Source organism: Nicotiana tabacum, chromosome 16 (assembly GCF_000715075.1).
Source record: "Nicotiana tabacum cultivar K326 chromosome 16, ASM71507v2, whole genome shotgun sequence".
Taxonomy (NCBI): Eukaryota; Viridiplantae; Streptophyta; class Magnoliopsida; order Solanales; family Solanaceae; genus Nicotiana; species Nicotiana tabacum.
Genome location: NC_134095.1, coordinates 12,206,907 through 12,221,471, shown reverse-complemented (window position 1 = coordinate 12,221,471; position 14,565 = coordinate 12,206,907). Strand labels below are relative to the sequence as shown.

Sequence of the window (14,565 nt, the reverse complement as noted above, 5' to 3'; positions counted from 1 at the left end):
CAAGCATGGTTTGGTCACGAGGGGGGTCCGGGGACTATCTGGTATGAAACTGGGGTTAATCGGTGTAAGTTAGGTTCCGACTCGAATCTTCAAATGAAGATTCGAGAAGGTGGGAGGGGATTCGAGCTAAGTGGTTAACAGATCCATGTTCAGGGTGGCAAGGGGGTTCTATGGTGTTAAGGATGGGGTCACCGGCGTCCATGCCACCGGCTTTCATGGTGAAAGTATACAGGGGCGGCTAGGGTTTGAAGGTCTGAGGTCTGGTGAAGACGACCTAAGGCAGGGGGGGTTTGGATCAGGGCGCGGGGTGAAGGGTTGTAGGTTTATATAGTTAGTGGATAGATGGATCCTGGACGTTGGATGAGAAACGATGAAGGGCCAGGATCCTTCAACTAACGGGAAACGGTGCCGTTTCAAGGGTGAAGGGTTGGGGTCGGTCCGGGTGAGACGGGTCGGGTCTGTTAGTGGGTACGGGGTGTGAGATCTTGGCCGTTAATCATTCAGAGATCAATGGCTCAGATCAGACTCAACCACTACGACGTCGTTTGGACGTTTTTGAAGTAGGCTGGTCCGGACCGGGGCAAGCACAGGTTGTTTGGGCTGGGTTGTTTGGGCTTTGAATTAAAAACGAAAATCAGCCCAAACTGACTTTCAAACTAATTCTGCACTTATCTCTTATATATTTTTTTATTATTATTATTATTATTATTTTATTATTTAAAAACAAAACCTAGGTAAATCAAATTAAAATTAAATAAACAGTTAACACAATTATTTGCACACGTATATTAAAATATTTAAAGCAGGTAAAATCAAACAAAACAAAAAAATCACGGACAAAGATGCCTATTTATGATTTTTCTTTTCAATAACCGGATTACGGTTCCAACTACGCATGACACATACATTTTTGTATTTTGTTTTAATAAAAAATAAAAATGGGCAAAAATCATAAACAATTAACAAAGTGCCATGTAAAATCCAAAGTTGTACAGCGGGACCATTTGTTATTATTTTTATTTCTTTTGGAGCGATTGTCGCGTAAAAACAAAAATCACGTGCTCACAAAGTCTGCCAAAAAAAGAGTTGATATCGATGAAGAACCCGGTTCCTCAAAGAGGGCCAGAGTTGGTGAACCAAGGAGTGCCGGGAAAGCGAGATTGAGGAGCCAAAAGGTGCTATGGGGCCGCACATTTGCCCCTGGTATCTTGGAGGAGGCTGGTATGAGACAGTTGGTTGAGATCTATGAGTTTCAACAATGGACACATTTGTTCACAGATGATGCTCTAAAGGTGTATGAGGAGGAGGTTCAAAGTTTCTATGCCGACTTATTCAAGGTTGAGGATGATCACATATGTGTGTTGGTGAATGGAGTTGATATGGTAATGGACTCTGCTTTGTTGGGGTCTATTCTTGGTGTGCCTGCTGAAGAGCTGTCAAATGTTCGGGGAACCTGTTCTCAAAATTTCGAAAATGCAATCTTGAAGGACACAGTAGTTCAGCAGGGGGAACGGATTCAGAAGAAGGCACTCATTCATGTATATCATCTGCTATTTGAGATGGTGAACAAAGTATTGATGCCTCGAGCTGAGAGAAGATCTATCACCTCTCGTGCAGACTTGTTCCTCATGGAAGCACTGGACAACTTCACTACCATCAATCTGCCGGGATAATGATACAACACATGAATATAGTGGAAGACTTTAAAGATGGTAATCATGGGCTGCCGTATGGGTTTCTTCTCACCAAGGTATTTGAGCACTTCAAGGTTCCTCTAGGACCAGCTAAACTGGGCACCAAGAAGCAAACTTCTCCAAAGCTACTCTTGAAGAATGTGAGTGTATTGAGAAAGTTGGAGGAGTTGGAAGCACTTTTACCATATCTCAGTTGATCAATACTCAAAAAAGTGCTACTATTGAGATAAGGCAATTGAAATCAAGGAATGCTATCTTTGAGACTCAGTTAATTCAGCTGCAAGAGGCATCTGGTTCCAGTAGCTCTTAAAGTGAAGAGGTTGCTCGTCTGACAAAAGAGAATGCTGAGCTCAGGAAACAAGTGGAGGACCTAAAAGCGAGACTACTCAACGAGCAAATATCAGCGATTGCTCGAATGGATTTAGTCCTCCAAACCATTGCCTTTGCCTCCAAGCCTTCTACTTCTAGTGCTCCCTAATTAGTGACCCATTAGTGTCAAGTCTATGATCTAGTTTGTGGTCAAGTCCCTAAGTATCAATTTTTATGATAATGTTTGCGGTGTTTTTCTTCTTGTTCAAAATTGTGGATGGTGGTCCTAACATTAACTCTGCTCCTGCTGAAAAATCCAAATTATGTTAATGCAAACTTTTCCTTTTTTGTTGTTTATACCTTGCTTTTCTGCTCTATTTTTTGTCATGATTGTGTGCACATAAGTGGCATGAGTTAACTTAAAGCTAGACTTCTTTATTGTTTACAAAATGATCTAATCTTTTTATGATGCTAAAAGGGGAAAAAATAATTCAAGGCAGGGGGAACGAGATGGGGAACAGATTCAGGGAGAATACAGAAAATGTTGGTTCTTAGGGGAAACTTGAATTATAAGTTTGTCATCATCAAAAAGGAAGAGATTGATAGGTTATATGTGTATCCCTATTACGTTTTGATGATTAACAAGCTTATTGTAAAGAACCAGATACACTTCTTCAGGACCTTAAAAGATCAATATGTCTCCAGGTGGGACACAGTTCAACTCGCTAGAGTCAAAGGAACAACAGAGGGAACAAGTCACAACCAGCTCCCGAGGTAACTATACGAAGTCAACCCTCCAGCTGGAAAAGTTGCTGCCTGCACACGCTACAGTACATGAACAGTGCAGCAGTCAACTTTATGGAAAAGACCTTTTTACCTACCTTGCTTACATCATCGTAAGTGATGTCACACATGTATTATTAACATCAAGGAAGGTAAAACAATCACTTGAACACTTAGAGAATTTACTCAAGATCTTTCACGTGATTGATCATCCAGCAAGCAATTCTCAAGTGCATCAAGAACAAATAACAACACGATTACGGACCAGTTCCCATATCAAGTTATTGTATGTCCTTAGTTGAGTTGTTACTTTGTAATAGTTCTTCAAGTGTAATTCCTATTTAGCTTGTTTAGAAGTATTATGTAGGAAACCCTTTATAAATCTTAAACCCTTGTGTTTGAGTCTAGGCTAGAGTTAATTGAGTTGTAAAGTCTTTGTAATAGAGTTATTACAAAGTGGCTTGTAATAGGTTATTACAAGTTAGTGAGGAATTAAGAGGTTAATTCCTAGGTTACATAGGTTGTAATCTAAAATTTGCTCAGTAGTAAAGTTAAAATTCTACAAGGATAGGTCGTGGTTTTTAATCCCGTTGAACTGGAAATTTTCCACATAAAATTTCTCTTGTCATTTATTTACTGTGTGTTCTGTTGAACCTGATAGAGAACTTGATTCTCCATAGAATTTGGTGGACCCTTACATTCTATCTTGAAATTCCGAAAATGTGGCCGAGCGAAAAACAAATGAATATTAATCAAACACGAGATACATATCAAATATTTAATTTTTTAAAATAAATGAGATTCATGCAAAGAAAAAGAATATGAACAAAATCAATGGAATCAAACCACGTGGAATAGATGGCAAAAGAATAGTCAAAGAACGAAATTAAAGTGTAACAGACAGGCTGGTTTACAATAATGTGCCTTCTTTTGTCTTTTTCTACCAAATCTTTCTGCTACAGAGATCCAAATAATACTCCTAAACAAGATTGTGGAGATGAATGGCTCTAGTTCGTGCCATGTGAGATCTAGATATGGTTAATCAAACTTCAATCATACGCAAAGCTACTTAAAGTGCATTTAACATTATACAAGTAATTCTTTATAGAAAGTATTTTCTTGAAAATTTGTTACCATTTAATTGGTGAGTGAAAAATATTTTCTGAAAAATATAGTAGTATATATCTAAGATTAAAGTAAATCGATATTGTTTTAATAACAAATTTTGAGTACTGTAGATTAATTATAATGTTTAAGAGTTAGTTGGAGGAAGTAACATGAAGTTAAAATTTAATTGTCCATAAAAATATTTCTTCAAAAATGTATTTGCCCATGAAATTTTATGTAAGTTTTTTGAAATTTTTCGAAAATGAATTTTTCAAAACACCTTTTCTAAAATTTTCAGAATTTTTTTTTTCCCACTCACAAACCTACAACACTTTTTCAAGTAAAGTGAATATCCAAATATAATTTTAAATTCTAAATACTATTTTTTTGAAAACATTTTAAAAATAATGACTTTTCAGGAAAAGTATTTTCCTAAAAATGATCCGAACACACTTAAAAAATAACCAACTGACCAAGAACAAGGAAAGCGGGGTACTTGAGATATGCTTATGACATAAAATATTTGACAACTCACATAATCTTATTTTTCATTATTAAATTAACATATGGATACTTTTTTTTTTTACTTGTTAATAAGTAAAATATGATCACTTATTGAATCATCATTAGCTTAATAATTGAGCATCTCGGTAAGCCGTGTTTATCAACAAATAAATATGTCATGTTCAGTGTGACCTTAGCTTACTATATGAATACAGACTTCTGACTTTGTGAACAAATATCATCCGAAACTATCCATATATCAATGGCTTGCAACAAAGAATTCTGTAAAGATTATATAGAGTTGAAACCAGAAGAAGCTAGTTTTTGTGATTTTTTTCGTATATTCTGTTCATGTGAATTAGAGAAAAGGGACTTTTTTGATGCTCCAGGCACAGACAGGATCAAAGGTTTTCGCCGTCGTTGGATTATTTTTGCATCTGTCGCTGTGCAGAAATTTTTACTTTGTTTCAGAAAGCCAATGAACAGTTTTGGTTCTAAAATTGAGCTCTGGTCTAACTATCCTTCTTGCAATGGTGGTCTTCTCCAGCTTTTCTTCAACATAATTCAAGGTTCCATTTACGATTTTTCTTCTAAATTTTAATCTTTCATTCACTATTTGATCTGTTTAAATTTGTAAGCTCTTGGTCGATCATATCTTGAATATATATATCACAGTAAATTAATACTTCATTCATGGAAGAGATAATTATGCGTTTTGATTCTATGGTTGGAAAATATGTAACTGCTCTTTGGTTTGCTACAAAAAACTGTGTACTCGATATAGGAAAAGGTTGTCTTAAATTACTGTGAGATATTACAGGAAAAACGGAGAAGCCAGACATGAAATCGAAGAAGTTCACGTCGATAATCGGAAAAATTGATTGGAGGTTAAACTTAGACAAGAACATAAAGATGGAGGACAACCGATATGTTCCATCACTATCAGTTATGGCTGCTAAATTGTCTTATGAAAATGAAGCCTTCAGTAAGAAAGTAATCACAGAAAATTGGAAGGTATTATTATTTATAGCAGAATCAGCCTTTAAACAATTTACTACTCAACTTTTAGAGTATTCATAATTTCGATAGACTAATGTAGAATATTTATGTTTTATTTTCTTCTGCAGATGGATTTCATAAAATTGTACAACTTTTGGAATGGTAAGTTCAGTTCCGTCTCTTTTAACCAGATGTTACTAAGATCTTTTTATTCTTATTGTGTTCCAATTTGAATGTTATATTTTGTTCTCTAGTCCGTGACAAAATACTAGTATCAAATTTTCTATTGAAAAAAACTTACTAAAGATATTATGAAGATTTACAAGGAGCCAGCAGATCTTGCCTTCTGAACTACAATCTTTTTTATATGTTCTCTCATAAATATGAAGCAAATTAAATTTTGACTCTTTTCGGAAGCACTAGTATTTGATTGGCCACATGTTATCCATTGGCAAAGATCACTTTTAGGGCGCAATCGAAATTATTTACATCGGGTAGCTGCAAAAGTTTATAAAATTTGTATATTTATTGTATATAACATACAAAAATGTATATATACCAAAAAAATATACGTTTTTCGGGTATTATACAATATTATTTTTCCATCTATTATTTTTAGTCCTTTTACTATAATAGATGTCAAAAGTTAACCTTCAAATATTCTCACGACTCACGAGTGAGATGGTTATTTTCAAAACCTTCTGGTTTTATGCGTATTATTTGCATTTGCACCCCGACTAATTCGCATTATTGTTTGGTTACTTGACGAAATCATTCCATTTCCTTTCTATTTACAGCTTACCAAGAAAATTACTCCACACAAGCCATTATGTTCCAAGACAAAATTGAAGATTCAAATCTAGTTGTGGTCGCATTTAGAGGGACAATCCCATATGATGCAGATGACTGGATCACGGATGTGGACCTTTCTTGGTACGAGCTTGAAGGTGTGGGTAAACTACATGCTGGGTTCATGAAAGCATTGGGCTTACAAAAGAACACAGGCTGGCCCAAGGAAATAGATGAAAGCCCAGACCAAAAACTATTTGCATATTATGAAATCAGAAAAGAACTGAAAAGGATACTGAGTAAAAATGAGAAGGCAAAGTTTATATTGACAGGACATAGTTTAGGAGGCGCATTAGCAATTTTATTTGCAGCCATATTGAGTTTACATGAAGAGGAATGGTTATTGGATAAATTGGAAGGAGTGTACACATTCGGACAACCTAGGATTGGAGATGTACAATTTGGGAACTTTATGAAGGACAAGTTCAATAAGTACAATGTCAAGTATTATAGGCATGTTTATTCCAATGATATGGTTCCTAGGTTGCCATTTGATGACACAGCCCTATTCTTCAAGCATTTTGGATCATGTGTGTATTACAACAGCCTCTACCAGGGCAAGGTAAAGTTTCTCATACATTTGGGTCACACTTTTTTTTTTTACAACGGGTGTCTGGGTAAGTTTGCACGCACCTCAATTGTTCCACCCAGTACTTGCTACCTCCCACCAGCAAAAGTACCAACTAATACTGCTCCCCAAGACTTAGTCGGATGGAAAGAAATTGCCTAATTTATCTAGTCTTTATTGAAATTTGAGCATTGGTCTCCATTGACTTTCATTCCACTTCATTGACCACTACGTCACACCCGTTGTTTGGTTCACACTTCATTGCCCTAAAAGACAATGTCTTTGCATGATTTTCAAAAGTCTGACTAATTATTTACCTTGTGTATGCATGGCAACAGCTCAATATTTTTGTTGTAATGCAGGTGGTGGAGGAAGAACCAAACAAGAACTACTTCTCACTGCTATGGTTTTTTCCAATGGTGCTAATTGCAGCATATGAGGTTATTAGGGGGTTCATACTCCCTTGGAGAAAAGGCAGGGAATACAGAGAGGACTGGTTCCAGACAATGTTTAGGATGGTAGGTTTGGTGATTCCAGGATTATCAGCTCATACTACTATAGATTATGTTAATCTAACCCGATTGGGATCAGTTCTTCATAATCCACAATCAGCTCATCAAGAAGGTGCTAAATACGATTGATTTTCAAGATTCAGAGTCATTTTAAAGTAGGAAAAAAAATATTCCAAGCCGTTGTTAATCAAGTCAAACAACTTGAATATTTTTTATTTTATTATTATTGCTATTTATATCTTATATAACATTGGCTTGAGATGAATTTATATAATGTAACATGGTCAGTAAGCATTCATACCCAACTTGTTTGGGACTGAGGTCTGAGGCCTAGTAGTAAAATCAAGTCAATCTGACATATAACTTAACTCATGTATCAAGTCCGTAGATGCTGCTCCTTAGAGGTTTCAGATTTTTGATTCAATTATCATGCCATAAGTTAATATCTACCTCTACTTATATCAGTTATTCAGCCTTGTTTTAGTATTTTGTTAATTATTTCTATTCAGTTGTTATCAAATGTTAGGCTTATCTAGTCGTAGAGACTAGGTGCCATTACAACATTCTACCGAGAAAAATTAGGGCCATGACAATAAATAGTTTAAATATAATATATTTTCTATATAAAGCACCAAAACACATATTTTAGTTAATTGAAAGTTAATATGCTTAACCTTCCCACTGCCCACTTAAGACCATGTAAGCAGTTCGATTTCTGTTTCATGTTGCAAATGGCCACACAAGCTTTTGAAATAGTAACATTATTCCAGTCCTCCTCGACAGAAACCCATGTAGAGTTTCTTTGAGTTCCATCAAGTTCTTTGGTGATATAAGTAGGAATAACATTACTTTGCATAACGTGGTTAGGAATTGAAGTAAGGCTAGATTTGCAAGAGTGGTTCTACCATCTAGATTAAGGACTTTACTTTTCCAACTCTTAAGCTTGTTATTTGCATTATAAAGTAACTAATTGTCATTCGGGTGCCAAATGCACAAAGCAAAAAATTTTAAAATAAAATCATGGATTATTGGTAAATTCATTACATACAGATCGAATCAAAGAAAATGTTTTTAGAATCTTACAGAGCAACGAGAATTTCGTTGAAGATGGAGGAGCTCGAAGTAGAAAGAAAACTTCGAGTTGCATTAATGTACACTACGACTATTCCATGGACAATGTAAACCTTCATTCTGTTCATGCCTCTTGACTGTTTAAATCATTCGGTAGGCAGATATCATTGTCAAAGGGAACTAAAAGATTCAACCACCCTACAGCATTGGTTTCCACAAGCCACGTCTTTACAAATTCCATTTCCAGATCACTGCCGCTTATTACAAGATTATACATGATCTGACCCATTCACTACCAAAATGCCGAAAAGTACATCAGGAAAGAAGGATCTAATCTTTTAATACCAGATTTAATCTGTGCAAGGAAATCTGAAATATTATACTCCTCGGTGTAAAGGTAAGAGAATACCTGATATAGAGGCTTGTTGTAACATCAAAACGCATGGCATGTAAAACAGCCACTCAGAGATCCTATTTGGCGAGTCCTACGGAAAGATAAGGCCTTGCTGGAGGATCTTGCTACTTCATGTGATTGGTTGGCTAACATTGAGCTTCTCATTTCTTGGGCTTTTCTCTGTGCCGATCTAAATTTGTTCAAAATTTTATCCATGGATGACGATCTCTTTTTCTCAAGTTTCATCTGCATTATACTTGTAAAGTTAGCATGTGTCTTCAACTGCAAACAGGAAACACTATTGGTGCAAATGCAAGTTCTATTCATTCTTCTGTCCTCTATAGAATTGTGAAATATGAACAATTAAATCTTTTCCCCTTATGACATGGATTAAGAAAACAACAAACAGATAGTAGCATTCAATAATTGGAGAACACATATCTTGATGATAATGTAACAATCCAATTCAAAATTCCAAAGAAGTACAAGATAAGGGAACTATTCATTCCACCTATTTTCCTTCATAGACAATTTAAGCTTATGATGTAGACAGGGGAGAGAAGAAATCACCCAGCAGTTAGGAGGTTCCTTTTTTGGAAAGATCCAGGACCTGACCTAAAGAAATCATGCATGCACGCTAGCAGAAGATAATGCCTAGAAACATGTCATATTTCTTTTCTATACGATTAGGCCAATATAATATACAAAATTAATGAGATATCTCTTTTCTCATCCCCTTCAGAATCTTATAAATATCACTGAGGTCAACCATTGTATTAGCAAATGAAAGATACCTAACAAAATTATAGTATCAATTTGGGAATCCACTGCTGATCTTTCAAGTTGTAGTTTAATCTAGAATAACAAAAGTTTAGTGAAGGAAGAACGTCGAACAATAAACTTATGTAACACTTGAAAGACCCTACATCCTATTCCCCTGTATCAACAACAAAAACCTTTCTTAACTATACAAGCCTTGTTCTCTAGGCCAGAGTCCAGACATCTCGACAAAGGATATTTGACATTCGAGATAAACCGAAATCTCACAAAGTACTGGTGGAAGTTGCTGAATGGTTACCACTTCAACATTAGCTGTCTTTTCCAATACAGGAAACTACTAACCTAGACCGTGAAATAGGTAGAATAGAAGTCATAGTTGATAAAGTCGCTTTTCATTAGTTGATAAAATAGCATGCTATTACATACACCTTATGTAGACATATGAGTGTTGCTTATTTATCACACTTTATAGTATACCCATTCTGTCCATATTCAAGTTTTGCTACCTCTAGGTTCTGGACTAACAAAAACAAAAAGTAGATATGTTTGCATTCATGCACAATACACCCAATTGAATCCATATAATTGATGATTCAAATGAGTTTATGGGCAACAGAAAGAAACTATAGAAACTAAAAAGTTCATGAAGGAGGTATGTATGAAAGACCGACCTCTAATTTCCTCATTGCTGCCTCTGCTTTTGCCTTTTGCAAGTTCTCCCATGCAGTGATTCTTGCTTCTTCCCTGTTAATCCTGATATTTCAGAAGAGGATAGAGAAAATTAATAGCATGAATTGAAAAACAAATGCACTTTGATGCTTGGAGAAAGAAATGTTAAGGAGCATGAATGTGGTCTGTCCTTTCTCAAACAGTACAGCTTATTGATATTTTTTTTTTTTGGAGCAAAATCAACTTGAGATTAGATATATGGCTAAGGCAATGTACAAAGTAAACCAATACTTTTGAAATACAATGCTATTGAACAAAACACAAGGAAGGCATCTAATTGTCAGCTGGATGTTTTCAGATAAATCTTTCTTCCAGATGTGCTTTTAAAGATTCATAAAATTCATGGGAAGTCCTTGGAGTTTAGACATTTCACATTTGTCAATTTGTGCTTCATCCTTGCGTAGGGGCCATGATAATCTTCTGTATATCATTCCATTTTTATCAGATTCCAGATGAATAGATCTGGTACAATACAACCTTAAATTTTAGAAGGAACTTTATAGCCTTCCCTTCCCTTGTGTTTGCATCTTTTACGAAGGATTTATCAGCTTTTCCCTTTCTATACAGTACACTCTATTTGTAATACATCCAATCACCTCAGACTTCCATCTAACAACTTTCCCCTGACAGGGATTCAAAGTAATTTACTTACAAGCTAACAAATAAAATAGCTTCACTTACGTTGAAATACTTTTCGATGTGTCTGAAACATCCCAAGCTGAAGACCGGATTTCTACAGCCTTCCTTTTCCAGTCATCACTTTCAATGCTCCTACCCAGAACTCGAGCTTTCTGTTTCTTTGACCACCTGGTCACTGTAACCCGCTCATCAATGGGAACATCTCTCATTTCTGCTTTAGAAGAAGGGATACTCTGGAATTCTACAAGTGGTAGAATAGATGGAGTTGAAGGGGAGAAGGATGACTGTCTTATTGGAGATGAGGAAGGGCTTGCCTCGGGACTCATTTGAGTGGCCATATCCCTCCTTGAGATAACTCGTGACACACCATTTGCTGCATCTTGAATATCATCTCCACTCTCATCTATAGATTAGATTTAGAGACAGTTAAATGCAATAGGAAGGCACAGCCCTCATTTCTTCACATATTACACAACCCATAGTCATGAGGATTAAAAGGGCAGATAAGATGGACTTAAAAATGTGTCTATATATCCCATGTAAGGGGAAAACTCCATACTGAAAATAGGCAAAAATAAACACCAGTAACAAATAGAGTAATTGCACGTCCAAAACTAAAAGATCATTCAAAACAACAATCACCATCCATGGCCATTGGTTATGCAATATCTTTTACAGTTCATAGTTGTGTTGTCTCCTATGGGATTCATAGGCAAAAGCCTATGGCCAGAGTGATTGTGTTACAAGTCTTTACCACATATCAGAGTAGGTGCTTCCTGGTACAGATTTACATCAAGAAAGTTAAGTTGAGCTTGAAGATTTATCAGATTAGTAATAAATTTAACAAATAACAGAAAATCAACTTTTGTTTCTTTCCTTCTGGTTACTTTTTCTGCCAGTGCATCCCATTGACATAAAAAGGTACACTTTCAGCCTATCTCCAGCCAAAAAGGATGGGTTCCTTTCAACTTTGACTCTTGAAAACATGGAAATAGTAATGGAAATATGGATTTCCATCTTCCATAGAAGAAATCAAGTATTACAACCAATTAATCAGTGAGTTCTATTTGTATTCTTCTTGCAAAATTTCCTCTTTCTCTGCCAGGTATTAACGTCTAACATTATGCTACATTTCACTTGATTTAAAGAGACACATGATTCTGCAATGCAAATCAATGGGAAACTTCTTGATTAGATTAAGCAAGCAACCAATTAACTGGAAAGGCTAAATCAGTACCTTGGGAAATTGGCAAGGTCGATAAACTGACTAGCTCAGAGCATCCGTGTATGCTAACTGACCTTGCCATGCATGGCTCTGTGAGTGCATGGAAGTTTCCACTGCCCAAGCTGCCTCCACATCGAATTGACAAACCATCAGTTGCCATCACTCCAGTTGAAAAAGGGGAATTGGCTAACAGATTCCCACCATTTCCTCCCTTAAAAACTGGTGGTGCTGGAGAATACATTGAATAGTAAGTTAGACCAGGAGGTCCAAGAGGCCCGCTTTTGGATTTAGGCCGCCTCTGAGACTGCTGCGATGAAGTTCTCACAGAACTATCTCCTGAGACCGGGCTAAAAATCCACCTCTCTGCATCTTCCCATTTGGAAGGTAATGTCCTTCCATTATTGTAAGGCAGCAATGCAGTATTAAGCTGCTTCCGATTAGCTGCCGAATGCAATGGCACACGCTCTGAACTCCAGCCTTTCTGAACCCCAACACTGGAATGGCGATAATTAGGCGTTCTAGGACTTGGAAATGAACCGGCTCGGCTAGTTGTAACAGGGGTTCTCTTCATGACTCCAAAACGCGGAGACGAAGAGTGGCTGGTGTTAATCACAGCATTGTTTAGATCTAGTGAAGCCGGTCTTGGCCTATCTGGTTTCTTCAGTAGAAATTCCGACCTAAACCTCCGATCTTGACATTCTATTCACACAAATTTTGCAATCAAAAGCCCCACCCGGACAAAAAAAAAGAAGGAAAAAGTTAAATTCGGTTACCCAGAATGTGAAGTGAATTTGCTTTGTACTTTAAAAGGCTTTAGTGGTAGTACCTTTAAGAGCTTGAGAAAAAGAGTTTCTAGCAGAATCTAAAGACAGATTTTCATCCTCTGTCTCAACCTCGCTGTTCGTCTCTAACTTTTGAACTGGAAAACAATGAATGTGACACTATTACAGAAATTTTGAAGAATCTAGTCTAGCTTAAGAGGCTTTTGTAGGAAGCCAGCTGATAGAGTGGAAAAAAGCGTCAAGATAGTACCTTTCGCTTTTTCTTTTCTGCCAAGGTGACTATTCTTGTGTACAATGGCTTTGTTTGGATCTGTAACTTTACTGCCCAAAGCTTCACGGCATTCATGCCCTGCCAAATGCTGTTTCAAATCAAAAATGTTTCAGAGTCTTCGAAATAGACAATAAACTCCAAAAAGTAGTCTAAGTAACACTATACCACTAATTTCGATACTAAAAAAAACCTAAGCCAATGCTTGTTAATTTTTTCTATTTTTTTTCAGTACCGAATATATTGTTTTTCTCCTAAAAGCATTTTCTCTCAAATAAAATGTCAACTTTATTAGCATATATATAAACATAATATTTTTCATGATAAAAAAATGTAAGATGATGTTCATGAGATCTAAATCCGATTTATTAGTTTTCTCCAGTAATATTATAGCTGTAGAGCATGTTCTAAGCTTACTGAAGCTTAAATGTGTTGTCACCTTCGCATTGTATCAAACAGAAGTTGCAGAAAATACACGTGAATAGTGAGAATCCAAATAGTAAAAACTGTGAGAACGAAAAAAAGGAAAGAAATGCGAGGAAAACGGAGCTGAAGTACTTGAGAAACATCGGAAACGGAGGAATCCTGATCGTGAGCATCGGAAGCAAAGGAGCACCGGTCAACGCTGCCGGAAGCAGAGGAGAAAAGACTGAAGTTTGAATCGCCGGTGAAAATAACAGAGTCCGGACTAACATCACGAACACTTCTAATTCCTATTCCCGATCTAAACTCCTGAAACCCTAGCTCCGGCATTGTCAATTGCTTTTACAACTTCACTTCTCCGTCATTACACCAGAATCTCCGTCACCGTCGGAGCAAACATGTAGTCAGTGGAGGTAAGAGAGAGAGAGAGAGAGAGGAGAGACTTTACACTAGTTACATGGAACTGGAAACGTAATATAGTAAGTGTAGTATTAAAGATGGTTATTACTGCTATAGATTGTAATGGCGTGTTGCTCACGAGTTTAGCAAAGATGATGATGTATGTAAAATTGTAATAACAATGGAATCTTCACAGAAAGGACAAAAGCTTTTTTTTAAATTGAAGAGAGGATAGTGAGTTAATGATTATGTTAAGTTTGGATTCCCACAATTAAGAGTGGGATTCGCTTCTTTCTATGCCCGCTGCCTTTGTCCTGTCTTTCAGTTTTTTAATCCGTTTTGACTACTGTATTAAATTGACCGGGAAATCTCACCCTAAGAAGTAAGAAAGTGATTTAACAAAAATTGAAATCCATTACATTTATAATTCCACTGTGTATAATAAATGTAAATTAGTATTTCTCCTATTTATAATAAATGATTTTTTTATCTTTTTGTTTTTGATTTAAAATAAATGTTCGAGTAAAAAT

At 36.3% G+C, this 14,565-nt stretch overlaps 2 protein-coding genes and 1 non-coding gene across 3 annotated transcripts; 1 reads left to right on the top strand and 2 right to left on the bottom strand.

The window, feature by feature from the left end:
• The first annotated feature begins 4,482 nt into the window (after window positions 1-4,482).
• LOC107790390 (triacylglycerol lipase OBL1-like) lies at window positions 4,483-7,793 on the top strand. Its single transcript, XM_016612312.2, has 5 exons — window positions 4,483-4,966; window positions 5,218-5,411; window positions 5,525-5,558; window positions 6,194-6,807; window positions 7,176-7,793. Exons 1-5 carry the CDS (start codon window positions 4,660-4,662, stop codon window positions 7,452-7,454), a joined length of 1,428 nt encoding a protein of 475 aa, XP_016467798.1. The 5' UTR covers window positions 4,483-4,659; the 3' UTR covers window positions 7,455-7,793.
• A 537-nt stretch (window positions 7,794-8,330) lies between these two features.
• LOC107790389 (uncharacterized) lies at window positions 8,331-14,303 on the bottom strand. Its single transcript, XM_016612311.2, has 8 exons — window positions 13,772-14,303; window positions 13,196-13,304; window positions 12,990-13,082; window positions 12,176-12,862; window positions 10,981-11,341; window positions 10,242-10,323; window positions 8,806-9,036; window positions 8,331-8,688 (listed from the first exon to the last, which is right to left on the bottom strand). Exons 1-7 carry the CDS (start codon window positions 13,964-13,966, stop codon window positions 8,830-8,832), a joined length of 1,734 nt encoding a protein of 577 aa, XP_016467797.1. The 5' UTR covers window positions 13,967-14,303; the 3' UTR covers window positions 8,331-8,688; window positions 8,806-8,829.
• Window positions 10,660-10,766, bottom strand: LOC142171313 (U6 spliceosomal RNA). The gene has a single exon (XR_012700885.1). It is a non-coding gene; the product is annotated as a U6 spliceosomal RNA (small nuclear RNA).
• Window positions 14,304-14,565: the final 262 nt, after the last annotated feature.

Excerpts from the sequence above, each read along its gene's own strand:
- LOC107790390 (XM_016612312.2), top strand. The coding sequence starts at position 4,660 with ATGGCTTGCAACAAAGAATTCTGTAAAGATTATATAGAGTTGAAACCA. Across the intron at positions 5,559-6,193 it reads ATTGTACAACTTTTGGAATG|CTTACCAAGAAAATTACTCC; the intron begins GTAAGTTCAGTT and ends TTCTATTTACAG. Across the intron at positions 6,808-7,175 it reads ACAGCCTCTACCAGGGCAAG|GTGGTGGAGGAAGAACCAAA; the intron begins GTAAAGTTTCTC and ends GTTGTAATGCAG.
- LOC107790389 (XM_016612311.2), bottom strand. The coding sequence starts at position 13,966 with ATGCCGGAGCTAGGGTTTCAGGAGTTTAGATCGGGAATAGGAATTAGA. Across the intron at positions 12,863-12,989 it reads TTTTTCTCAAGCTCTTAAAG|AATGTCAAGATCGGAGGTTT; the intron begins GTACTACCACTA and ends TTGTGTGAATAG. Across the intron at positions 10,324-10,980 it reads ACATCGAAAAGTATTTCAAC|GATTAACAGGGAAGAAGCAA; the intron begins GTAAGTGAAGCT and ends CTGAAATATCAG.